The following is a 27111-nucleotide window of genomic DNA, read 5'->3' on the forward strand; positions in this document are numbered from 1 at the left end:
ATGAGATCCACATATGAGGACATTTGTTTCAAATTTTGGTAGAACAGTGGCAGCATGATGTCCTCGTAGGTGGATATCAGGCTGTTGTAGAGAAAAATTACGTATTTTGGTCTCGACGTCCCAAAATGTGATGTCCACATATGTGGACGCCAGGTCCTGGGAGGTTAATATGGAAACAGCATTTCATGCTTTCAAGCAAACACGGTCCCAGTTATGAAGCTACAAACCACCACAGCAGAAGACATTTTCCTTTCATAGGTTATCTTTATTCATATTAAATCCAGAAAATAAATACAAAACATTTTGGGAGCATCTGATAAAGTGACAAAGACCCGCTTCAGTCAAGTTTTGCTAGTCAGAAAAATGCATTTTTCCTGTTTTAGCCACAGTTTGAAGTTTTATTTAAACTTGGACAATGTGTTGAAACAAACTTCTTCAGTCTCCCTCACAGGGATCTAACAATGGAAGATTTCCAGTTTATGAAGAACAACCTCAAACTTCTAACCAGAGACTGACTGCACTTTAAATCTGGAACTGGAGCGTCAGGTTTTAATCATCCAGAGCCCTGTTTATTTGTGACACGAACAAATATTCAACACTAAGTATTGAGATGATGGCACATTTACATGGATGACTTACTGTCATTAAATGGAACATCCAATTATCAAGATCCAAAGACTTCCTGTTAAACGCAGGTCAACATTAGCGTTTAGTAGATTTGACACCAGATTAACATCTAAACACTATGGCATCCACTCAGACGTATGGCTGCTGGGACCAGTCGAAATGAGCCGTGTTAGTTGCACATTCAGACACCACAGAAATAATCAAACACACATTTGGATTTGAACATGCACAACATGTGGTCATTAGCTGTGAAGCGTATATTCCAGAGTTGCTAACGAGGGCGAGGTGTAAAAGAGCAGCGAAGGCCTGTGTGTTGTGTCCTGTGGAAGGCACCGACATTATCAGTACAATCTCCTTTACTAATAACATCAGACACATTCAGTGCTAACAAACGAGTGCTAACATGAGCTGATTTAACCTCGACATCATTTCTATGGGGGAAAGATACAAGACAAAAGGAACTGAGGCGTGTGGAGCGCAGCCACCGGAGAGCTCGGCAGTAATCCCTTAATATCCACTGGGGACACTAATCAGAGAGTGTGTGTGTTTGGTCAAAGCTATGAACAAAACTAGGTGTGCTTAGATACGCATGCATGAGAGTGTGTGTTCAGTCACCACATCCTTCAGCTGCAATCAAAGGACAGGTTAGCATTCATATTCGTATGTTATGATAGAGGTAGCACTTCAGGGTGCTGACTACGCTCATCGTTCATCTATGTATCAGGAGAGGACTGAGAAGGCAAAGTGTGTGTGTGTGTGTGTGTGTGTGTGTGTGTGTGTGTGTGTGTGTGTGAGAGAGTGAGACAGGTTATTCAGTCGTCCACTCCGATGTTGCGGAACAGGTAGGACATGGACTCTCCGTTGTGGATGCGGCGGATGGCCTCTGACAGGATCATGCTGATGTCCACCGTCTTGATCTTTGGACACTGGAGCTTCTGGAGTTCGTGGGGAATCGTGTTGGTCACCACCACCTGGAGACAATGACACACGTGAGGAGGCGGCGGCCATGCTGACGGAAGCCTAAGAACGACGACTCACCTCATCGATTGCCGACTCCTCTATGAACCTGGGGGCGTCTGAGGAGAGGAGGCCGTGTGTCGCCATGACAAAAATCTTGTAGGCCCCTCTTTCCTTCAGCGTCTCCGCTGCTGCCACGAAGCTGTCCACATCATCGATGATGTCATCCTGGGGACAAACGGGCATGGTTTTAAACGTGCTGAGGACAGTCCGCCCCACCCAACCTCCTTTCGGTGTTCCTGATGCGGCGCAGTAATTTTGCCTAGCTCACCCTCCTCTCAGTTCTTCCCATATGGATGTTGAACTTTTATTTTTACGTTAACATCATCGGTAATTTGTTCCGGAAACTTACATTCAGTAAATCTTCTAGTGCTCCAATTAATGATCAGTTTTAGAACTGATTTGCACACTCACACCCATCCAGAACTGCAGTTTACTGAAATATGACAAAGAAAAGAATCTAATTCTCACTGAGCGTTTTCCACCTGGGACACCTACTGCAGGTAAAGCTTGTTCCTCATACTTCAGACCTGCTTATGGAACAAAATGTCTGAGTTTGCGTCAGTTAGCGACTACGCAGCTTACTGGGGCTAATCTTTGGAAAACACCCAGAAGCTGTTCTAATGGTCATCAAGCCCGGTCTGTACTGATATATACCAAGGTTTCAAAACTGCTCGTTCAGGGCACAGAGGAGCGGGATCATTTTCCACATTACTCAACAACATTCCTCCTTTTCTGACTGAGTGAAAGAGTCGACCCACACCCAGACAGTTCAGTTCGACAGGACAAAAATGAGCAAAATCACAAGATTTAATGTTACGTTATGGAAACATGTTACTGTAACAGCTGTGCAGCTATCTCCTCTTTGTCCTGCTAGTCTTTAGAGGCCAATTTCTGCAGATTACCAGTGTGACTGAATTCAACTTCATGTTTGTATGAAAGACCTGTGAGTGAGTGAGCTGGCACTCCAAGAATCATTAACCCTTTAAGACCTACCACAGAACCAAGTCTGCCAGAGCTTATATTATATGTTTACATGCTGTGGAGCCATTTTTAGGAGCATTTCAAGTTGCTATACATCAATACAACCATTATAGCCCAAATATTAATAATATGCATGCATTAAGTGCATAGTAATTACATAAATTGCAAAAAACTACAAAAAAAAATAAATAAAAATTGTATTTTTTTAACATATATTTCTAGTTAGAGAAATTTAAGAGGCTTATGCCTCAAAACTGTAAATACAAAAAAGTTGCACAAAATAGTTTCCCACCACAGGAAATTTATTTTGAGTGTCTTCATAGTTTTATTTTTGAAATACACCAATTTTTATATACTGCAGGAAAAACGAAAATAAATATTATACTGCAAATTTGCAAAAAAGCAGCATATGCATCAAAATAAACTATTTCCAGCAGTGCAATATGAAGCATCCCAGAAACAACACAGGAAGTCATAAAGTCAAAGATAACTTTTAAAAACACCAGTATAGGCTCATGAGGCCCTGATGGTAAAAAACTACATTTCCGCAAAATGACGTCACTTCCGGTTTCGGGCAGGTCATGGCGGACATGCGATAGTTCGCGCTGATGGACGTAGGAAGTGTTACAAACAGCTGATCGGATCGGCGAAGCGTGTTTCTGGAATATTATGTTTTTGTTGCTGCTTTTTATGCAGCTTTTGCAAAGCTTTATGTGGAAGGAAACTGTGACCAAGGACAAGCTGATGGGATCAGATGTAAGTACAACTCCTCCGGTTTCATATGCAAATAAAACTATCGCACTAGCTCACGTGGTTGCAGAGCTACCGGGATTTAAAAATAGTTATGCAAAACGGAGCGTGCTGCTCTGACCGGCTCTAAAGGGTTAATAGAAATATATTCTGTGAGGGAAACATGGAGGCTGTCCCACCTCTGCCCCGAGAGATCCAACCAGCAGTCACACAAGGACAGGATCAGCATCGTGTGCTGAGGCACTGATGCATGACAGTTTAAAATATACATATATATAAAATGTAACTGTACTTGGCTAACTGTGTTCATAGCAGGAGTTATCAGGGTATTTGTCGAGTGCTGGGACTGGTATGAGTAAACAGACACAGATTAATGAAGCTGTGTAATGTGTGACAGAGATCAACATGCTTTAAACTTTAGTTTAGGGCAAAGTCACCATTCAGGTGTGTTTGAGTGTGTTTTCTAATCACTTATGACTAATAAATCTATAAGTGACACACTTTCATACTAACTACTGCACCACAGAGACGACTCCTGATTGGCTAGACTCGCTTTCTCACAGTTTCCTCTCAGTCTTTGTGAAAACGAGATGACTGCTAATGGTAACGCTGTGCTTACATCTAATGCTGGTTCACCTCAAAAAGGATTCAGCGAGTGAAAGGGTGGATTTCATTTTGAAGTAATTAAAGGACTTTTCCTCACAGCAGTTCATGCTGATCATGTTCGTTTGGGGCTTTTTTGTTAGACTGTTGATTAATTGGAGGGAGCAGCCACCACGAGTCAGGAAGTTGTCAGGAAGCTCACAGCTACATCCTCTCAGCAAACTACTAACTCTCACTGTTACTGTGAACTCATTATGGCTGCAGGTACCGCTGACCGACTTCTCAAAGTGCTGCCTCAGTTTCCTGCAGCCACTTTCACTCACACGCATTTTCAAGTGGGTCGATTTGACATATTGTCTACATTGACATCCCAAAATTCAGAAACTGTGCGTCATCTCTCACCACTATGATGGCGATGCGTCCTCCGACGTCTCCCACCACAGTGATGGGGGGCTTCTCTTTAGGGATCAACACTGGAAGGGAACACAGACAGTGAGTCCTGCTGTGATTCATACGGGGTGCACAAAGTCCTGCGTGTGACGAGTTCTTTGCAAGTGTGCGTGCATTACATGGTATCTCCATGCTGGGGTGAATGGCTCCGGTGGTCTTGACGGTGGGTGGGGAATGTCGGCCGTCTACTTGGTCTGATTCGGCGTCCTGAGCTTCTCCGTGGATCACTGCGATACCCAGACGCAGCCGCTCGGCGAACGACTGAGCCCTGCGCACACCAAGTCAGCAGCGCTTCACAACTTACTCCAATACAAGACACACAGACACCAGCCTGAACTCATGTCACACTGTGACAAAAATAAAAGCACTACAAAAAGGAAGTGAGCAACAAGCTGGCCTCATCAGCAATGGTAACACAGATAAAGGCGACTTCGTACAGACGAGAGGAGATGAGCCTACCTTTTGGCAGAAGCTGGCGACTTGGCAACAATCACAGCGTTTCGGTAGTCGGGGATCTGAGGGGGAGGAGACACAAAACTGAGGTCAGAGTTACATACGGTTAAGCACACAATAGCTTATCCAATCAGAACTCAGCAAGCAAGAATATCAAGCTTCTTTGTTTCTCTACGTGTTTAATATATGTTCATATCCAGGTGTCAGCAGGCATGCCTGGATAGATAGTTTAGCAGGTGTGTACTGCAGGTTACAGACTCCTAAATTTAAATTACATCCTAAATAATATCCCAGTATAAAAATGGACAAACTGGTCTGTTTAAAGAAAGTTCAAAACAAGTTTCTTTGTTGTATAAGGTGACCTTTGTCCATGTGCTACTTCCAGCAGAAGTGATGGTGTTTCAGGTGTGATGGTGCTCTGCAATATTACACTGGACCAGGTAGCTTTGGACCTTGTTCCCATTTACTAAACTGATTTTGTATGTAATAGCAGGCAGAGAGCCCCTAACGTCAGCAAAACAGCCTTGCTAATATGAACACTGTAACTGGGTGGATGCTCATGCTAGATGTGGTGCAAGTGTCAAAGAACGATGTCAGGAAAATACAGCTAATCCCTTCAGACTGGCTTTTGTTTACGAATGAAATTAGTAAGGAAAACGTGGCCATCTCGGGCACAGAAGCCCCTCCCACCTGCTCCCACCCGAGTCAGCCAATCAGAAGTAAGCTTAAAGGGAGAGGAGCTAAAATGACACACAAGAGATGAACTAATGTAGAAAAGTATCAAAAAAGCATCAAATTTGTTAAAGTTAAGACTAGAAACAATAAAAGTGATAGAAATGAGGCGTGTGTGTCACATCTGTTTTTAGAAATGACCTCTTCCTGGATATATTGCAGCAGAAACGGGGAGGCTCTCAAATTGTCCACTGGGATGTTGAAGAAGCCTTGGATCTCTTTCTGATGGAGGTCCATGGTGATGAGGTGGGTGAGGCCTACACAAACATGGTCATGTCAGCTTGTAACATGTCTGTGGTTTGTACAGATCATGTATTTGAAATACTACGATATGTGACATTGAATATTGTCCTGTCTTCTTCTTGAGTGCTTTAAAGGGACAGACTCACCAGCTTTACACATCATTGACGCAACAAGCTTGGACACGATGGAGCCCCTCTTCCTCATCTTACACTGCTTGCTGTAGGGGAAGTAGGGGAGAACGCCCGTGATGCTTTTGGCGCAGGACGTCCTGCATGCGTACACCATGATCAGCATCTCCATTATGGTGGTGTTCACGTCCCTGAAGTGCAGAGAGACAAGCAGACGATTACACGTGAGGGACACGTTTCTGGGGAAACGTCCAAATAAATATTTGTCTTCTCTCTTACTTTGACATCGTTTGGATGACAAAGACATCTTTGCCTCGCACCGACTCTTGGATCTGTACCCGCGTTTCTATGGAAACAAAAAGCGGATGTGAGAAGGAAAGAGCAGAGAGAGAATGTGCGCGCACACAAACATGCACTGAGCCTCACCGGTACACGCCCCCTACAAAGCCACCTCCACCCTCACTGTCCTAAATCGTAGACACTAGCATTCCAAAAATGTGCTTCCCAGGAAAAACAGATGAGAAAACAAAATACTTTCCACACCTGAGAGCTACGCCCACGTTTTATATACAGACCAGGTCTGCTGCTGATGACCAACCGATCGGTCATTTTAAGGAGAAGGAAAAATAAGAGTAGTGGACTAATCTAAAAGTAAGAAAAACATTCTAACGAGAACACAAAGGCTGGTCATAGAAATGTTACACCGACCACGAAGAGCGTGGTTGAGCATTGCTACAATCGCATACAACTGCTCATTTATGTCAAAGCTTTGCTTGTTAACATTGTAGGAGCTGATGAGCCAGAGCAGCAACAACTCCTGAGTCACACATATCCCTACTACACACTGAGAAAGAAACACAACCCCTCCGGACATGTTAAACCATTACACCGTTAAATCTCCGTTACTGTTACCACACTGTCAGCTGAACTGAGAAAAACTGGATTAAATACTTTGCTGTGTATAAATGGAACAAGCTACAATATTTCAAGTCTGTCTGCAACTACTCATGTTTTCTTAATTTGTTACGTATAATGTGTCATTTTAATGTGTAGCAGTCCATCTTAATGTTTGTACTTCGTGCTTTCATTTAAACACACAGGTCTCAAGGACACAATCAGGTCTCCATCATGTGTCACAAAAGAGGTAATAAAATGCAACGTGTTTCAACATTAGATCCATATATTAGTGTAAGTTGAGTAAATATGGAAATTTAAGGTTATGGAATTTGCATTTTTAATATGCCCATGATGCAGTTATTTATTATTAGTAGTATTATTAGAAGAAACTAACATAGTAAAGTAGCTACAGATTGTTATTTGCAATTGTATCCTAATGCTGGACTAAAAAAAAGCTTGTAAAGGGGTTTAGCTGCGTCACTACACAGCATGTTGTACAGTAGCAGCACAGCCCTCAGATATGCAATATATCTCCCTCCATAAATTCAACGCCATGCATTTATGGAGGGAGGTGCACATGGTGTCACGTTTTAAACAGCCGTATTCCTCATTATGGTTCAACCCTTCTGTCTGTGTTGGGAAAACTGTTTACTGGAAACAATGGCTTACAAAGGGAAAACACAATACAGGTGATTTATGTACAGAAATCATGGTTAGAACTAGAGGAAAATAAGATGGTACACAGATTTTACTTTCTTGCATCTAGGTTTCTACTTACCAATAACATATGCTGGAAATGTCAAGCAGAACCAGAAAGCGTTATACAATCTGGGACTCTAAATGCATTTTCCCATTTTGGAAAATAAGATTACAACGTTACAACAGTGTCACCAGGAATATGCCTACTGGGGGACCAACAGTAATGCCTAATATTTCCAAACACCAGAGTACAGCGATCCAGGTACAAGGCTGACTGCGATTCATATGAACATGCTGCTGGCCAGGCTAACTGACGATACCGAAAACTCTCTTGCAGGGACGATCTGGCGCCACGAAGGAACGCAGATTCTGAGAAACACTTTTTTTTGTTTGTCACGGTTTTGTTCCCTCTGAGGACATATGTAAAAACATGAAGCATTTCTTTTATATTATTATTTTGGTATGATATGTGCTGACCTGGCTGCTGTATGTTGTAAGTTTTGTAATTAGTTTGTTTGTTATAAAAATAAAAAGGATAAATGACATAAAGGTTGCAGCTGGGGGAATAACTTGAGTGACAGCTTCAGCTTTTCTTGCTGGGCTAACAACTTGACACAGGGCCACTTTCTTTATTGGTTAGTATTATTGGTTAGTACCAAGTGCCTTTTCAGGGTCAAATTCAAGCACTTTTTAAGCACTTTCAAGGTCCATTTTCAAGCTTTTCCAGCCCCCTCCCTCCCGCCAAAAAAAAAAAAGAATGCATGCTTCAATTCGCATCACCTCAGTAAGACCATGTGAACATTAAAACAAATCATCCCAGGTGAACTTAAACACCTTTGTTCCCCTTTTGTTAAGACATAGAAAAACGTACAACACAAATATACTGCAAAAGGAAACGGTCGCCTTATCGTGTATAAACTCAAAATGCACATTTCACTTAAAAATTAAGATGTGAACAAATCAACTTGTTAGATTCTCCTGTTGGAAAACAAAAAAGAAATAAATAAGTCTTCTCATCAGATATTGATGCTTCTTTCCTGTGTGACAAGAAATAGGAGACAGATATTTGTTTGTTTTTTAAGTTAATTCCCAATAAAACCACATGGATCACTCATATTACCATTATTTCAAATACCCCAAAAAGCTGGTGTCCAGGGTTTAACTGGCTGTTTTTGACTACTTTTGATTTGGCCTCTATATTTCACCTTTAAAAACTGTTTATCTTGCCAATCTGTTATTTTCTCATTTTGACATAATGTGTCAGCACAATTTATCTAAATTCAGACAAAATGTAAAATACGAGTAGAAAGTGATATTTTTGACTGTAAAAACCACAAACATGTTTAACGAATCATTTTCATAACTTGAAATGAAAATAGAAATTTTACATTTTTAAAAAATATGCACAAGTTTTGCAAACAACAAAGTTATGTGGTTATATAGAACAATCAAGTGTTCTGCATCAAATAAGAAGGCACAGAAATTATTTATGCAACTCCAAAAAATAGTTTGTGTCACTATAACACATGAGAACAGCTCAGGGATAAACCTGCAGGTCTGACAGCAGCTGTGTCACTCAGCGTTTACACTGCAGTCTGCCTTTGGTGGCTTTAAGGCAGCAACTGTTCACTAGTAGAACTGACACACAAAACAAAACAACGACTACACACTAACTACACAAGACAACACACTAACCTGAGACTCCAAACACGGCAAACGTCACAAACCTCTCAGTATCAAAACTCTCGCTCTCTCTCACTCCTAAAGCTTCCGTCTCCTCCCAAACAACCAGATGCCACATGTTGCCATATCATTTTTTGATTGGTCGACATGGTACATTTTTCCACCAATAGGGAAGGAGTGTTTTTTCCTTTTCTTTTTTCACTCAGAAGCAAAGCGTGTTTGCTAGCGCTCTCCTTAGAAAACGCTGTTTTTATCGTTTCTTCCGGAGTAAACAGCTGTTTTATTCAGAAAAAAACAAACAAACACCGGTTTTACGTGGCCTATCAACACAGTTTAAACACTGGTATGTAGTTTGAAGTCCGCACGTTGACCCAAGTTGAAATGGAGACTTTGGCTCCGTCAACCCCAGAGGGTTAATCAGAAAGCCTAAGTTAGCTAGTTATGCATCGGGCTAATGTTAAGTAACGTTAGCTAAGTTCACAGCATATTCCATAACAGCGCTGCCATACTGCATCACACTCAGTGCGTTTCAATCATTTCTCCAGCGAGTTTGATAGCAAAATAATAATAATCATAATTTTAAAAAATAGCATGTGTAACGTACACGTACTGGAAAATTATTTACTAGGACTCACCTATCATGCTGGAGAGCGCAAACTCCGCCATTGTTGTTTTCCATCAAACACTCATTAAAACAGCAGCCTACAGGTATGTTAGCGCACTCATCCCCGACTGTCCGAGGGAGGGGCGGGGTCACACGTTGAAACAGACGTAAGGCAGCCAGGCAGGGAAATTTTTCTTTTACATTTTGTGATTCATTTTATTTTTATATCTGATAAGAAAACTATTCAATCAGATAGTTATTTGTGGTGAATGAAATACAGCTACACTTTCAAGCACTTTTAAGCACCACATCTGAAATTCAAGCACTTTTCAAATCCTTGAAAATTCAATTATGCATTTTCAAGGATTTCAAGCACCCGTACGAACCCTGTCAAACCCATTCCCAAACACCAGTAATGAGAGAAACTGTTCCAGTGGTGAATAATGCGAAATGCTTCGTGTTCTACTGCTTAGAAACTTTTAAAAGTCAGCACAGTCATGGCCCAGTACAAGCCCAGTACAAGCCCAGTGGACGGTTGTGATCTTCTAAGAGGAAATTTATTTGCAACAGGAACAGACTCAGTTGAAACGGTGACCTTGTGTCTAGCACTGCTGTCATGAAAGGGGAACAAGAAGTGTTTCAGTTTCTGCTTTAAACGCTCTCACAAGCTCAACGATAAATTTAAACCTACACTTTTGAAGCATTTTATTAAATGTACAAGGAGAAAACTCCACAAATACAAGCAGAAACACTTATATAGTATGTTCCATAAAAATTTGTCACTTTTTAAGGGGAACATTTTTTTTCAAGAAACCTAAATCGTGTGACTTGCAGCTGATTAAAGGAAGTTTTTGTACAAAAATCAAAGACTTTGTTTCTAAACGTTTGAGATATTAAATATAGGATGGCAGTACTAACTGTTGGTGGGTGAGAAGGATTGAATAATACTAATAAAAAATGTCACGACACTACATATCATACACTTTACAACAGACTTGAAAGAATTCAAAGAACATGAAGCTTTAACTTTGAAGTTAAGGTAACCTGATGACAAACACAGTAAAACTAGAAATCATTTTTCAGTTTGCAATTTACACGATCTCGTCCGCTTTAGTTCGGATGAGGTTTGTGTGATAGAGCCGAGACGGCACCAGAAGGCTGTAAGCTTCATGTATTTGGAATTACAGCCGCAGCTAACAGCATTCCCCAGCACTTATTACTCTGCCATGTATTTTCATTTAGGTTGTTGTTGTCCATCACATCAATGTCCACCGCCCATTTTTACCTGGTCATCTAATTGTCAAAAGCCCAGAGAATTAATTTTGTTCCAAAACAGTTGCAGATATAATTTTTGTTAATCGACAAAGCAGTGAGCTACATATAATATTCTTTTTTATGCAGATGATGCGTGTCCAACTCTTCTATAACTCCTGTACTCTGCCTTTATAGAGGTTTTCCTCATTCTCAGCATTCATTACTCGCAGAGCTATTTCCAAATAGAATCTTTTCATTTAAGCATTTTCTAGCTGCTACAGCTTTAAACTAGGAAGACACTAAATGATTGTTTTTAAAGAATCTTGTAGCATGTATTATTATATGAGCTTACCTCTGTTAGCTTCCTGGTACACCTGCACCTTGCCAAGCTCCACCCCTAAACGCCTGAGAAAGAAAATGACAAAACAACAGTAAATAAGTTTGTTTAAAGTTGAAACAAAAAAATGAATTTTTAAAAAAACAACCCACAACCAAATATATGTATAACATTTAAAAAATGTACTATTCATTTGGAAATGCAATAAGAAGCAGTGTTTACATCCTGGTGCACAGTGAGGTATTTAGTGTCCACTAAAGCAGCCAAACACTGTTTGTTCTATAAACACATGCAGACTCAGATGTCCTTGTGCAGTCCAGGTTTGGACTCTGTGCATTTAAAGTACGTTTGGACTGTAGGAATTTTCGGTTTACACAGAACATGATGAAACACTAACAAAGCAACCACACACGTTCTGTTAAAATGAGGCTACACACCCTTTACCCATTATTAGTTTAGCTCTGCAGACAGCTGTCTTTTGAGTCTTTTATCTCCCTTTTAATTAGAAAACGGTTCCTTTTTTAAAGGTTTATGCAATGATGGGAGTTAAGCGTATTTGATGAGCTGGTGACAGGGAAGGTGGGCAGGACAATCATCCTGTTGTTTTGGGAAGGTGGCTAAAAACAGAAAAGACAGCACATAAGGACTGCGTATGTAGGCTCATGCTATCAATAAACACACATGTTAAACAGAAGAAGCATTTAAAGCTCCAGGTGAATCTCCAGAACTGGGAATATAAGGTCATCCTTAATAATCATTTATTTTGGCACTCTGGGGTAATACAATTTATGTAGACTAGAAGACTCTGAACATGAACCTCATAAAGAACACACCTGAGTTACAGAAAGAAACCTTATGCATCGACATTGATCATTTTCACTGTTTAAACACACACTGTGAGAGGGGCATGTTTAATCTGACACCAAGCTGCAGGAAACTGTCATTATTAACCATTACTGTTGTTGAGTGATTTTGCTAGCTTTGAGGAAGCAAGAGCAAAACATGTCTTCTTGACACATGTGAGTTTAAATGTCCCTTTTTTACCATATGAGACAAAAGAAAGGAGACCGAGATTCTCCTGGAGGACGTGTATGGGCTTTGACTCTAAAATAACCCGTCTTGCTTTGTGTGTCTGAGTGCATGTCTAAGAACTTACTCTGCAATCCTCTTGCCCAGCTCACGGCTCGAGGGGTGCGAGTTGGCGGTGAAGATGACCAGGCCACCCTTGGTGTGGTTCATGTCTCTGGGGTCTCGGCCGCTGCTCTCCCCACACTCAGGCAGTGGATCCCTGGGCACCCACGCTGCACTGAGCCCTTCCTGTAACAAAAGAGGAGGGCGGTTACTTCCTTTAAAAAAAGGTCCTCCAAAAAATGGAAACAGGAAACAGATTTGGTTTAGTCCTTAAAGACGTACAGTCAAAATGCCACCTGTAAACTTAATGACTGCGACATCATTTAGCACCTCAGTTTGTAACATTGATTACAAGCTTAACATGTAAACTTTTTATGAAATCTCAAGGAAAATTAAAAATAGACAGAAAAAATAATGGAATAAATCCTAGATTTAAAACTAAAACGTTGTCGTTTTACTGATGTCAAGTCCAGGAACCATTTTTCTTCTAAATGGTTTAGTGGTCACTGCCAGACTTCCCTCTTTTTAAATGATCGAGAACAGTGCTTAGTTTCAATGCACAGCAATCACCACTCTCACAATTACTGAAGTCTGACACTCACTCTGCAAACTAATGTTCACGGATTTAAACAAGTTTCTGGTAACAGCAGCCTCCACCACTGAGCGACAGCACTGTAGGATTCATGGTAGAATCCTTTTTTCCACAATATCATGAATAAAATGCATATTGGTTAAAACACCATTGGCTCTCACAAAGAATCATGTGATCCTGCAGAAAGCAGATACCACAGCTTTGCAATGCAAGCCCCGTTTACCCAGTCACACAAAGGTCCTTTTTCTATGCCCGTCTCACATGTGCAATTCAATTCAATTTATTTATACAGCGCCAAATCACAACAAGTCGCCTCAAGGCGTTTTATATTGTAAGGTAGACCCTACAATAATACATTTATAGAAAAACCCCAACACTCACATGACCCCCTATGAGCAAGCACTTTGGCGACAGTGGGAAGGAAAAACTCCCTTTTAACAGGAAGAAACCTCTGGCAGAAGCAGGCAGGGGGGGGGCAATCTGAACCGGTTGCAGCCGGCCGTATGTGCACACATACTCACACTCCAGTAGTTGCACTGGAAGCAACTGGGGGTTCATTATCTTGCCCAAGGATATTTTGACATCCAGACTTGGTAGCGACTGGTAGACAACGATCTACCCCCCAAACCACGGCCGCTCCAAATCATTAGCCAATGAGCAAGTGCTTTCATCCATACAGTCTGCTTGGTTTTGTTTGTTTTTGTTTTACAACCAACACGCATCTCAAGAACAGGACTTCAGAAACCAATGGCTGACATCACAGAAGTTGCATCCATGTTTTATAACAACTATGATCCAAATATATGCAACTCCCGCCAAGTTAAACCATTTCAATAAAAATATACCAAACATCTAAATGTACAAAGTCTAGAAGACTAACATTATGTAACAAAGTAACATTTAATGATTTCAAAATTTTGGTTCCCCAAAACACAATTATTAAAGAAGGAAGAAAAAAAAACAGAAAAAGACCCAGTGTCCCACTCACTGGATAAAACAAACAATGGCAAACAGCCCAGGAGAAAGAGAAATATGTGGCCAATGTGGTGGCTGCAGCAGCATTTAGGACAGTAAATGGTAACCATGCAGTTTTTTGTGTGCACTTTGAATTGATTTAAATTTGAGTATCAGATTACCACGTGTGGGACTGGGACAGGTGGTTTGTTGTTCATTTTATTTGCTTGTCTTTGTTTATGTTAAAATATGATAAATATATTTTCTTTTTAAGGTAAGAATTAAACAAAAAGGGAATAAGCTTTTATTATGGGGGGGCTCCTTATCTTTTTTTTTTAAACACAACACTATCCACATCTACTCAGATGCCACTTTTAGCTTAAAAATTCATGCTTCTCTTCACAGTGCCTTACACGTCTGTCTTGCTGAATAAAAGGACTTGCATATGCATTAGAAACAAAAAAAGGTTATAGTTTGGAGTATATGCAGCAGGAAAGGCTTTTATTAAACAGGTTTGCATGTGCATGCATATTACAACTGTAGAACAATAGAGAAAGCAAAGAGACTGGGAAACAATGAAGTGTCAATACAAACCCAAATGTATGCGACCACTCTATTAACCATTTATTTAAATACAAAACACTGTTTTGAGAGGTGCACGACGTTTAATAAGGTCCCTCTATAGCATGTAATAGGTGGTATAAACAGTACAGTCACGACATTAGCTTCCTCGTGTTGCTAAGCTAGTCGGATTTCACAGTGCATGATGCCATTTGTTATTCTGGAATGAATACGTTAAGAAGTCAAGCTGCGTGGTGAAACTGTGTCTGCATGACTATTATACACAAGAAAGTAGAGGAATAACAGCCCATTCAACCCCAGCTACCACCAAAATGTATAGCTGTAACATCATGATATAGCTTTAGGCTAGCCTGTGTTACCATAAGTACTAACGCGATAGCTCAACACATAATGGCAAGCCAAAGCTCCTGACTGCGCGAGTTGATTCTTCACGCGTCGGAAAGCAAGCCTGTCTGTACGGTAGGCAGAAAACACAACCTTTTTTTTTTTTAATCCAATAAATGAAGCAAAACTAACACGACTCCTCACCAGCTTGTGTGTTAGATCCGGTTACAACCTGCAACCAACAGTATTTGATTGTACGAGCCTCCGTCGGGCTCTTTCCAACCTGTTCCCCTGACTCGAACAGACTGTGAGGTTCGGTTTTGACGGACGTATGACTCAACCAATCAAAGACTAGAAAATTCTAAAGGGTCGGCCTTAGGCTGCATTCAAGTACTCTGAAAAATATTACATTTAAAACACGTAGACAAGACGAGTTATTGGAGACAAGCGATTTTTTTTATCATTAGTCGCAATTACATGTAAAATGCTAAACGGAATACATTTTTCAGCGAGGTTTATTAATATGTTGTATTTCTCCTTCATGTTTATTCGCTAAATCTTGTTTCAAATTGCCTACAACTGAGGTTGGCTAATTTTCAGAATTTCCTGAAGATGTTGAACTCAACCTGTACTGCTGTCGTAGTGACACATGATTTTCAAAACACTGAGCAATAGCAATGGCTGCTCGGTCACAAGTATTTTATAATGTGATTTGCCCCTTTTCTTTAGGTCTTTATGATAACTATACACAGGTAAAAATTACTAACGAAGCCAACCATATACTTATATATTTACTCATATATTAACCACTTTCTACATAAAACTAGGTGTAAAATCCCCAATGCTTTTATCCATCACAGATCTCTGGGAAACAGAGGTTCAAAGACTACCCAATAAAGGTGTGTGCTCTTGGACCGGCCACTTGAGGGCACTCTGTTTTTATGGAAGCTTCACACGAACACTCCCAGCTCCAGCACATGCTACATGAAGTGACTTTCAAGCTTTAAATAAACACGATTTCATGATGTAAAACAGTCCTGCTGCCTAATTAGAATTACTACATTTTCCCCCTATAATTTAACCCTTATTCATGTGACCCAGACAGGTAGATGAGTACAGACAAATCAAATGTAGTTTGAAGATATTTATTTCAGTGGAAAAAAACTCTTGTTTTTCTCCCTTTTTCTCATTCTTTGTTGTGAATGTGAATTTCACTAAAGTGTCAAGTGAAAAGTGTCAACACGTGCTCAAAGATATAACAAGAAAGGCATGAGCCACTTGTCTCTGAGACAAGTGGCTCATGAGTGTCCAGTGTACATATATTGAATCCACTTCTGAAAGCCTCTGCACTTAGCAATAACAGGAGATATGCAAATAGAAACAGGGGGAGGGGCTGCAGGTAAGCACTCTCTAAGTAAGCTTCTATGCAGCAGGTATTAGCATTAACACGCCTCTGGGGTAGTGTGGTTCTTTTGCATTGACAGAGGCATATTTATAAATACTCTACCGGTACCATACGGGCTACACTTTAGAGTTCTTACATAACTCGCTGGTTATGTGGAGGAGGAAGAGAGCAGCATCCAAGTACTGCTCACTGCCCACACACACACACACACACACACACACACACACACACACACACACACACACACACACACACAATGGAGAAAAAAGTGAAATAAAAAACGTGGAGGAGGGTGGAGAGGGAAAGAAAACATTAGATTTTGCAGTTGGAAGTCAGGGTCAAATTCTGCAGTGTGTGTGCTCTCTAATTGTCTTCATGACCGCAGCACATGCTGCATGTGTACGAGTGATTATCCCAAAGATCACAATGATTTTTGGCAACACAAGTTTTAACACAAACAGGCCTGATCTTATAGAGAAGCCTCGGATAGAAAGTAACAGTACAATTAGCCAAGTACTGAATTACAGCTTCCCTGTGCTTCTAATTTGTTCAAGTATTTCTCTGTTTCTGCTGCTTCCCATTTCAGCACCACTGTACTTTGGATGACAACACCATTGTTTGAAGGCTATATGTGCGGCTAACAGATGTTGTTAAAGACAAAACTACCCAGCAGCATATTAGTAATCAAAATAACTCCCACCTATAATATCAAATTGATGTACATGTTAATAAATCAAATGTTATGATCCATTAAACTTCATGCACTTGATTCTGCATAATTGAAGTGCATGTCAAAGCTAAAACATTTCAAAGTACAAGTACTACTTCTACTTAAAGGGTGTAAATACCCATTTCTGTACTTTGCAAAGCAGTTAGGCTGCTCAGTGCAAAGCCTATTTCATGTCCATCCATCCATCCATTCACTTCCGCTTATCCTTTTCAGGGTCACGGGGGGCGCTGGAGCCTATCCCAGCTGTCATAGGGCGAGAGGCGGGGTACAACCTGGACAGGTCGCCAGTCTGTCGCAGGGCTAACACACAGGGACAGACAACCATTCACACTCACATTCACTCGCACATTCACACCTAGTGGCAATTTGGATTATCCAGTTAACCTATCCCCACAAGCTGCATGTCTTTGGACGGTGAATTTCATGTCATATTTCATATATTTGTATGAGGAAAGAAGGAGCTGAAAAATTGTGCCCAGTGTTTTTGTTCACCACATTTACTTCTGATCAAAGAATCTGAATTCCCGTGCCACCCCAATGAAATCAATAAGTTCTAATCAATAAGTAATTTTTAATTAAATTAACAAGCTTCAGTGGTGTGGCACAGTTTTGGGTCGGTCAGCCTCAGAGCAAGACAGTCATGTAGGCGTGAATGTGAGCATAAAAAGTTGTCTTCTCTCTGTGTTGGCCGTCTATCCAGGGTGTAGCTGCCTCCTGACAGCTCGGACAGGCTCCGCCCCCCAATGCTGATTTGGATAAGCAGAAGAATATGAATGGATGGATGGATGAATGAATGGATGGATGGATGAATGAATGGATGGATGGATGAATGAATGAATGAATGGATGGATGGATGGATGGATGGATGGATGGATGGATGGAAGATCCTGTGCTATGCTAAGCTAAACTAACTTGCTGGAGGTAGTAAAATCATATTTGTAGTATTTGAGCTAATGCTCATAATGACAACGGTTAGCAGATCTTTACAATCTTACTCCTGCTTTTAACATGTGAGCCATTGTTTAAAAAGCATCAATGTGAGACACTTATGGCTTTGTAGTAAAAATATAACTGCTTTGATGGCTTTTCTGAAATTCTTTCACCTGTGAGATATTTAAAAAACTATTTTCTTTATTAAAAGTAGAGGTAGGTTTGTGTGAATGTCTTCTAGCTATCCTTGTCATTTATTGGTCTGCTACTTGTCCCAAACGTTGGTCCCCTTTTGTTGGCATTCCTACAAAAATGTCGGGAAGTTCATCCAAGGTTAGCCTCAGCCTACTGAATTCACTAAATTAAGCAATATCTTCTTACTGTGTGTTTTTTTAGAGAAATTATGTAAGATACTCAAGTGACTTGACAAACTCAGACTAGTGAAGCCCCACGTAGCACCAGATTATTGTCCAGATTTTTGCACTGAACAAGGACTGTGGGCTTTGTCTTTGATGAGATCTCCAATGAGCAGTAATGCCAAACATCAGCTGCATTTGTGGTTTTGGTGCTGATTAGAAATTTCTAGCATTTTAGCATTTGGTTAATATTACTCTTGGCATTATAGCTGAAAGCATGTGTATGTATTTTCCTCTAAGTTTAAATAGTTGTTCATAAGATCACAAACACACGCCTATATCTTGATTTTATAAAAGTATATTTATACATATTATTAACATTAAAAAAACATCTGAATTAAAAGACTTGAGCAGTGTGTGACTTAGTTACCTATCGATATTTACACAACGATTAAAAATATTAATGGAAAAAAGATAAAGGTGAAAATGAAGCGATGGCCAAACATTCAGAGATTCTCATAGATGCTAATCTGAAGGGGCTGCTGAGCACCTGCTCAACTTGCCTGTTTTAGTCGTGATACATGGTCAGAGCTGCCATCCCCTCTGACCATGTATCATTCCATCATCATCACAGTTTTTCTTGCTAACGTACTAAACAAGTTATCAACAACTTTTTCACACTCCATCTTCTCTAAACCACACATAGCGGTTAGCAAGAGGAAACTTATTTATTATGATGATAAATCACAGAAGCTTGTTTGCCTGCTAATGTTAGCTGTGCTTACACACAAAGTGCAGACTGTAAGTCGTCTCAGAGTAGTGAAAGTAGAGACAGCAGCAACAAGCTGGTCTCCCATCAGTTTACCATGAAAGAGCAGTTGCTTATTCACAATGTGCAAACCACCAGAAAGAAGTGTCTAGCTTCTCAGCTTGATCAGCTCAAGTAACGGGAAATGGACGTGCGGGTAAAATGGAGACAACTTAAGTTTCCTATGAGCACAAAACAAGTGGAGCTTTCAGCAACAATAACTCACTCCAGTCACAAGATGGCAGAAAAGTAATCAGCTAGGAGCTTTATGACAGCTATGTCTATTTTTGGATTTGACAAGGTAAGCACTGATTGCCTTGCTTGCCCTGATGGAATGCCATTGGTATATGGAGCTATATGGGTGGGGGTTTAATTTCCTCAAAAAATGTCTTATGTAACACAGTATAGTGGGTTAAATGAACAAAGTGCTGATCCTAGTAGTGTTTATCCAATACCAATGCCAAGTTTATTAGTGATACTTGCCTTGCCTTGAGGCCTTAAACATCTATGTAAAAAAGAAGGTAAGTTTTAATACAAATCTGAAATTGTTTGTGTCGTGCAGCTTTGAATTCAGTCTAACTCTTAGGCTAGAATGCAGGTGTGTAGTCTGATAAGACTTCATCGCGCCAATAAGCAGAAAGGCGTGGCACACCTCCACTCTCTCTGTGTCTTCCTCAATAAATCTCTGCAGCCTCTGCCACAGAAACAGGGCCAGAGAGAGAGACGAGGAGGAGGCGGGAGAGCACCGCGCTCCTGGTCCGCCCACAACTTTCAGCACGAGCCATTTAGCAGTGCGAGCTGGCCCAGCTGTAGAGCGCGCGGGCACGTGCACGTGCCCCCCTTCACTACCTCTGCACACCCCTACCCACCCACCCACCCCACTCGGAGAAAATCATTACCAAATAGCGAGCGCACGCGGAGCTGTGGCTGCAGCCGCGTCACCGCTGGGCTGCGTTTACGACGTAAAGCACACGAGCGGCACATCCTCGGCAGATACGAACAGGCGCGCACCCGCCTTCAAACGCACAACCATTTACGCGCAGTGTGTCTGAGCCTGCGAGGCTTCTCCGTTTGACTCCTTCCTCCCGGTGACCGTCGGTTAATCGTTTAATATCGAGGGCAGCTGCAGCGGGGGTGAGACCGAGGAGCCGGTGAGGCGAATCCTGGAACCCCCACCACTCATCCGCTCCGCCAAAATACGACGCACGCGACGCCGCCGCGCGGCTGCTGGGATCTCGAGCGGCCCGTTAGCCTCCGGTCCCGTCTCCATTCAGCAGCGCTGCACGTAGCCGTGGGAGAACCCGAGAGCATCCCTCCATCCCACCCAGCCTATCCCCACCCCCCTCCCCTCTTTCTCTCCCCCCCTCTCTCTCTCGCTTTCAGCCCCTCTGGACCCGTGCTATGCCGGAGCTCTAGGGGAGAGAGGAGGGGGGGTCTCATCAAGCCAGGGACCTGGGGGGGTGGGAGGAAGGAGGCTTTTCGTGGCCGGGGTGTAGACGTACCCTCCGCGTGGCGAGGCGCCTCTGTATCGGAGGATGCTGGAATAGAGCGGCCGAGCGCGGAAGATGGGAAAGGACCAGGAACTGCTGCAGGCGGTGAAGACCGAGGACCTGCTCACCGTGCAGAAGCTGCTGCAGAGGCCCCGGCCAGGGAAAGCAAGTAAGACAGTCGGTTCTCTCCCACTGCAGAGATGAGAACACAGCTGTGGATTTCTGTTGAAACCCTCCCCTATAGATGCCCGTGTTCAGCCATGGGCAAAAGCTTTCTCTCGCATAGGAGCTGTTCACCGCTGAGATGATGGTGATGTGTGAAGGCTGCATGTGTGAGTCTTCTGGGAGACAGGGGTTTGCATGCATCGGGGTGTATCCGAGAAGATTAGTGGTGTGATTGGAGAGTGGCAGCGCATCTTCAAACCCCTGTCTCTGTACACTGCAGCACAGAGAGAGGGAGGGAACACAGCGTGTGTGTGTGTTTGGATCTGTGTGTGACCCTGGCTCTCCAGTGACATGATACTGGTGGCCGTGTGATAGTTAAGGTTTCAACATCACAATCAGTGTGACACGACTCCCAGTGTTCTTCTTCTATCCTGCATACTGCGAGGCTCGCTTCACGACTGCTCCTCTAATGGTTTTTTTCTCCTTCGGGCAGTGTAGCACTACAACATCCAACAATGTTTCACTTGCACAGCCCACTCTAATGTGTGGGCAATACAGAGAGAAGCCAGAGAGAGCTGCAGATAGATCATTCTGTAGAGGCTGGCGGTGGCTTGCTGATACTTCCACTGATATATAACTGGCTGGTCCAGTTGTGAGCAGACAGCGAGGGGTAGCGTACAGGCCGAGCTGCAGGAGGTAGAATTTGCACAAAGGCATAACAAGTAATTCAGCTTTAACTCTTGTAATTATTTTTATAAAAGCTAGTTGACACCAAGCCTATTATCCAATTACTATAATTGTTCTGCTTGGGCAGGTACGCAGCAGCATCTGAACTGGTGCTTACACTGGAAACAGCAGGTGGGCCTCATTTGAATAAGAAGAGGCCATGCTAATGACAAATAATGGTCCACGTTTGAGCCCCTATTGCAAGTGATGACTTTATAAATTCACTTGTCAGTCTGTTTGTGTACTGAGTAACACTAGAGCTTTATTGTACTTCTTGACCTCTGTGTATTTAAAATGACTGGTGTTGGCTAACATAGCGGCTGAATATTCTCTTCTTGAAGACGCTGCACATCCACTCCTAAATATTGTGCTTACGGCCACTAGATTAGTTGGAACTACGTCTTAAAATAATATCTAATCGGCCAATTACATGACAGAAAGGAAATGCATTTGTAATATTTAAAATCCACATCCTCACATGCACGGTCTTGATTAATCAGGCCCCATCTTATCTTAAATACCTCATAGTACCATATCCCCCTATTAGAGCACTTGGCTCTCGCTCTGCAGGCCTACTTGTTGTTCCTAGAGTATTTAAAAGTAGAATGGGAGGCAGAGCCTTCAGCTTTCAGGCCCCTCTTCCGTGGAACCAGCTTCCAGGTTTGACTCGGGAGTCAAACACCCTCTCTATTTTTAAGATTAGGCTTAAAACTCTGATTTTTGCTAAAGCATATAGTTAGGGCTGGACAAGGTGACCCTGAATCCTCCCTTAGTTATGCTGCAATAGGCCTAGGCTACTGGGTGCTTCCCATGATGCACTGATGCACTTTCTTCCTGTTAAAGGGGAGTTTTTCCTTCCCACTGTCACCACATGCTTGCTTTTAGGGGATCGTCTGATTGTTGGGGTTTTCTCTGTAATATTGTACCTTACAATACAGAGTGGTTTGAGGGGACTGTTGTTGTGATGTAGCTCTATATAAATATAAACTGCATTGAATTCATAAGGTTGTAACTTCCCATACCCAATTCAGTCGTCTATTTCACTCTGTATGAGACCATAAACTACAAGAAGAGCATTATATTGTTAGTTATTCTAGCAACTGAAAACAGAAGCTCGTCAGGAGGGTGTTTACTGGGATTAAAATCAAATAAGAAGCAGGACCATTTTTACCTTGAGTTCAATACAACTGGATTTCTTCTGGGAACCAGTTCAGTTGACCCTACTGGGCATGAAAAAGATTGCAGGTTTAAGATGCTTATCCTTCATTTTCAGACCTGAAAGCTCTTGTCTGTCTTTTTGTCTTCTGTTTGTGGGTCAAGAGGACCTGCTGAAGTTCAAAGCACGAAAAGGGGAAGAAAAGTCGATTTAGGGGAGTTTGAACGTGTCGTAGCTCTCGGTGTCAGATGAGCTGATTTAACCTTTTTAGAAACTCGTGAGCTGTTGGGATTTTATGCACACAGAAAAAGGGATGGAGAAAGAAGATAGGTTTAAGTGAGAAGTGGTTCTCTGGGGGGAAAGGTCTCATTCGGTGACATAGCTTAGAGAAGCATGACCAGATGCGTTTCTGAATGCACAACATGTTAAAGCTTTGAAACAGGAGCCCACATTGGAACCAATTGACTCAGCTAAAAACTGGTAACTACAGCTGCAGCTGGACAAAACTGGGCATAAAAAGATCTCATGAGTCTTGATTTCTGCTGCAATATCGATACTTTAACATGAACAGCGTAAAGGATGAGAACCTTTAACGCTGTTGATGGTTTCTTAGTGTGGGGGATATTGTCTTGGCACACTTTGGGCCACTTACTGCCAATTGAGCATCATTTTTAGCCAGTGCTGTTCATAATCATGTCCATTCCTTTTTATCTTTCCATGACTACAGTGTTCTCGGCCACTTTAACAGGAAAATGTGCCACATCACAAAGCTCACATCATCAGTCTAGTTTCTCGACGATGACAATGAGCTCGTTGTACTAAAGTGGCCTCTGCGCTCACCAGATCAGGGTGGTGGTGTCATGGGAGAATCGCATCATGGAAGTGGTGCCCTGTGCGATGCTATCATATCAATAAGCACCAGAAACCCGGAGAAATGTTTCCAAGAAACTTGTTCAATCCATACCATGAAGAATCAAGGCCGTTCTTAAACCCAGCCCAGTACAAGCCAAGCAGAACTTCAAAGTAGTCGGTGGACCATTAAAGGTGTAATAAAAGTGGAGCAGCGGCGACCTGACCAGCCTAGAAGTGAGACAAACATCCCACCCATCCAACTCCTATGTGTGTTGAAGTTCTTTTATAAGTCGCAGGGTTCTGTGCCTCAGACGGCAGTGCTCACTCTGCAGGATTAAGCGAAGCATATGGCTTCATAACAGTGTGTAGCAATTAGCGGGGTTCACTGCATTGATGCAGGCGCTGGAACAAAAGTCTACAGCAGAGCAGGAAACCCCCTGGATTATAAACAGTCTGTCTACTGCAGAAAAAGACAGGCGTGACTATAAAAGAACTGGTAGGGTCCAGCACATAGAGGTTGTGCCCAAAATGAGTGTGTGTTTCTGTATGTGGAGCTCAGCAAAGTACATTATGTACAAGAGCACAAAACAACCTTTAGGCTACACTTAAGTGCTCTTCAGCTGGAAGCCGCTTTCTGACTACTGCTCAGTACATGAGATGCAGAGGACAGGTAAGGCCTCAAACTAATTTTTCATAGGCAGCAGACAGCCGCTGGCAGCATGCATAGATGTGCTCCAAATGGAGCCAGTCCTCGCCGGACTGCAGTGCATACAGATGGCGACTAAAGCGATTTAAAGCAGATACTGCAGGTGAAAGAGGCAGCGGCCTGACTGATGCTTGTTAGTGCACACAGTGGGTGACCTTTGTTTATTAATCTACACAGTCTATATGCTGCATAGACTGGGGAACTTGGCAACGTTACATTTACATTTTTGAATAGATTTTGTGATCCTGTATTTGACTTCCTTAGAACATGGTTAAATTTCTGTATTTCTGTTTATTTCGGTTCTATTTATGCTATTGATTATTTATTTAAAGGAAAATGCTTTGCTAAAGATTAAATGTTTAGAGACCCTTTTTGTGTTTTAAGATTTACTCAATAAATTTAATAAACTTGTGTTGAAAGTGAAATTGAGATTGTGGGACCTGGAAGCCCCGTAGTACAAAAGTACAAAATGCATGCATCTTATTTGTGAGCAGATTTTTTGTTGCAAAATCAACACTTTAAATTTCAATCACTTAACAAAAAATCACATTTTTAAAGGAGAAAGCAGGATTAACTGAGTAATGTAACATAATATGAAGGCAGTTGATTACCTTCAGTCTTAAAATTGGTAAAAATACATAACTATAAACATTAGATACAAAACAGGCAAAATCATTTATATGAAAACGATTCTGTACTGCAAAGTGTGATTAGTTAGTTTTATGTAAATACTCACTGACACAGAAAAGTAACAGAGGACCTAAAATAAAAGATTTATTTTGTGTGAGCTACACTTAAATAACAAAAATAGCATCTGGGATGAGTCACAGCAACTGTGTGAAATGTGAGTGAGCTCACGCTACTTCATTTTTAATTCAGTGCACTTAATATGTCTTGCTTTAGGGTAATTAGGCATACTTTAGTCAGACTTTCTGTAACACTGAAATCCAAAATATACATGTTTTTGTCATCATATCATCACAAAAGGTATGAAATTCACATCACATTTGAGTCACTTAGAGAAACTGGGGTTGAGGTGGGTTGCAAAGTGGTTTGCAGGAGTACGGCAGCTTTGTGGAGTGTGTTATCTATGTTGTCACATCGCTGGCTGAGTGGAGTGTTTCATGGTTCGCTTGCAGTTTAACCTTCTATAACTTACAGTGTTACAGTGTTTAAACGCAGACTCGAGGCTCGTCTCTGCTCCGCCTCCCTCTTTCAAATCCTTTCAGTCTGCTGTGAAGCGCTGTCTTTCCAGTATTAGGCTGAATTTAATTATTTGTGTAATTGGCAGCCGCTGATACCACAGGAACTGCTTTCTGCAAGACAAACTGTTTAATATGCCCTTTGAAATTTCATTTGTGGACGTGCAAAGCAAAAATAAGCCACTTTATTATTTATCTTTTGCTGCGTGTGTTTTAAGGGAGTGCCTGCAAAAGTGTCTGCAGTACTGACCTGTTTATTTCAGGGAAAAAACAAATAAAGAGGGCAGAAGCAGCAGGGCGGTAATGACAGAGTGCAGCTGAGTGTCCCAGACAGACAGCAGGGCAGTTTGACGCTAGGCTGATGTTCACACAGACCTGTTTGTCATCTTAGCATGCAGCACAAAGCTTACAGGAGACGTGTGTTGTCTGTGTGTGTGCAGCTGCCAGTGAAATGTGTGAGTGGTTTGTGGTGGTAACGAGTGGACGTGTGGCTGAGGTGTGCGTGTCCGTTTGTCTGTGGGTCTGAGGCTCTGCCCTAATGCACATCATTTACTCTCACTCAGGTCAGACACACAGTCCGCACAAATGCACGCATTTACCTCCATCTCAGACACACACACACACACACACACACACACACACACACTCACACACACACACACACACACACACACACACACACACACACACACACACACACACACACACACACACAGTTACATTAACACAAACATCTGGCACCATCTGGAGAGCTATCATCAGTTTGCTGTCACTCAACTTGCCTTCTGCACATAGGATTTGACTGGGTCATAGCAGTGTGTGTGTGTGTGTGTGTGTGTGTGTGTGTGTGTGTGTGTGTTCGTTCAGTGAAATGATAAAGACGCCATGTCCGACAGACTGACACGTTCTTCCACAGCTATCTTTCTCCTTCACTTTCTTTCTTTGCAGCCATGAGAGATGCTGACACTCCCAGACATTTCTAGATACCAGTCTCTCTCTCTCTCTCTCTCTCTCTCTCGCTCTCTCTCTCTCTCTCTCTCTCTCGCTCTCTCTCTCTCTCTCTCTCTCTCTCTCTCTCTCTCTCTCTCTCTCTCTCTCTCTCTCTCTTTTTCTCTCCCCCTCTCTTCCTCACGCCCTCCCCCGCCAATCTTTTCTGTGTTGACGTGCGAGGCGGGCTAGCAGGAGCAGAGCAGATGATTGCATCCACACCAGTGCACATTCACAAAGGAGCAGCAGAGAGGAAGCTCCACACGCTGTCAGCCGGAGTCTCTCAGACTGGCTAACGATGCTCTGTCTGCATCCGTATGCTTCAGAGGAGCGACGTGACGTGAAGAAGCAGCTAGCGTTTGCACTTCACAGTGCAACTTGACAGCTACGCCAAATATTTTTAATTTAGCGTAACAGCTGTTGCACCTCCAGGTATACGACTCTCTGTGCATATTGTGCAATACAATTAAACAGGTACCTAATATATGTTTCCTGCATTGTATTTCAGCTCGACGACTCTAGCCCCTCAGTTCATTCACTGTCAGCATGGCGCT

The 27111-nt window shown here is 42.1% G+C and overlaps 2 protein-coding genes across 9 annotated transcripts in view; one reads left to right on the forward strand and one right to left on the reverse strand.

Moving 5' to 3' along the window:
- Window positions 1-244: 244 nt before the first annotated feature.
- On the reverse strand, window positions 245-15361 carry prpsap2 (phosphoribosyl pyrophosphate synthetase-associated protein 2). 3 transcript variants are annotated; one of them, XM_085270063.1, is made up of 11 exons: window positions 15249-15361; window positions 12618-12778; window positions 11477-11529; window positions 6267-6333; window positions 6006-6178; window positions 5758-5873; window positions 4891-4946; window positions 4551-4699; window positions 4384-4454; window positions 1666-1812; window positions 245-1598 (listed from the first exon to the last, which is right to left on the reverse strand). In XM_085270063.1, exons 2-11 carry the CDS (start codon window positions 12698-12700, stop codon window positions 1440-1442), a joined length of 1074 nt encoding a protein of 357 aa, XP_085126189.1. In that variant the 5' UTR covers window positions 12701-12778; window positions 15249-15361; the 3' UTR covers window positions 245-1439. The 3 variants fall into 3 exon arrangements, with proteins under 3 accessions (XP_085126189.1, XP_085126188.1, XP_085126190.1); XM_085270062.1 differs by having other exon boundaries at window positions 4384-4699; XM_085270064.1 differs by lacking the exons at window positions 11477-11529; window positions 12618-12778; window positions 15249-15361 and adding an exon at window positions 9902-10592.
- Window positions 15362-20187: 4826 nt separating this feature from the next.
- caskin1 (CASK interacting protein 1) overlaps window positions 20188-27111 on the forward strand; it is a 120255-nt gene continuing 113331 nt past the window's right edge. For all 6 annotated transcript variants that reach the window (XM_085270065.1, XM_085270066.1, XM_085270068.1 and 3 more), the window contains exon 1: window positions 20188-20932. In XM_085270065.1, coding sequence (XP_085126191.1) covers window positions 20839-20932 — 94 coding nt within the window. In that variant the 5' untranslated portion in view covers window positions 20188-20838. The remainder of the gene's footprint in view (window positions 20933-27111) is intronic.

This window comes from Mchenga conophoros, linkage group LG4 (assembly GCF_057382185.1).
Source record: "Mchenga conophoros isolate Kocher_MC1m ecotype Shallow Benthic linkage group LG4, M_conophoros_male_GT1.1, whole genome shotgun sequence".
Taxonomy (NCBI): domain Eukaryota; kingdom Metazoa; phylum Chordata; class Actinopteri; order Cichliformes; family Cichlidae; genus Mchenga; species Mchenga conophoros.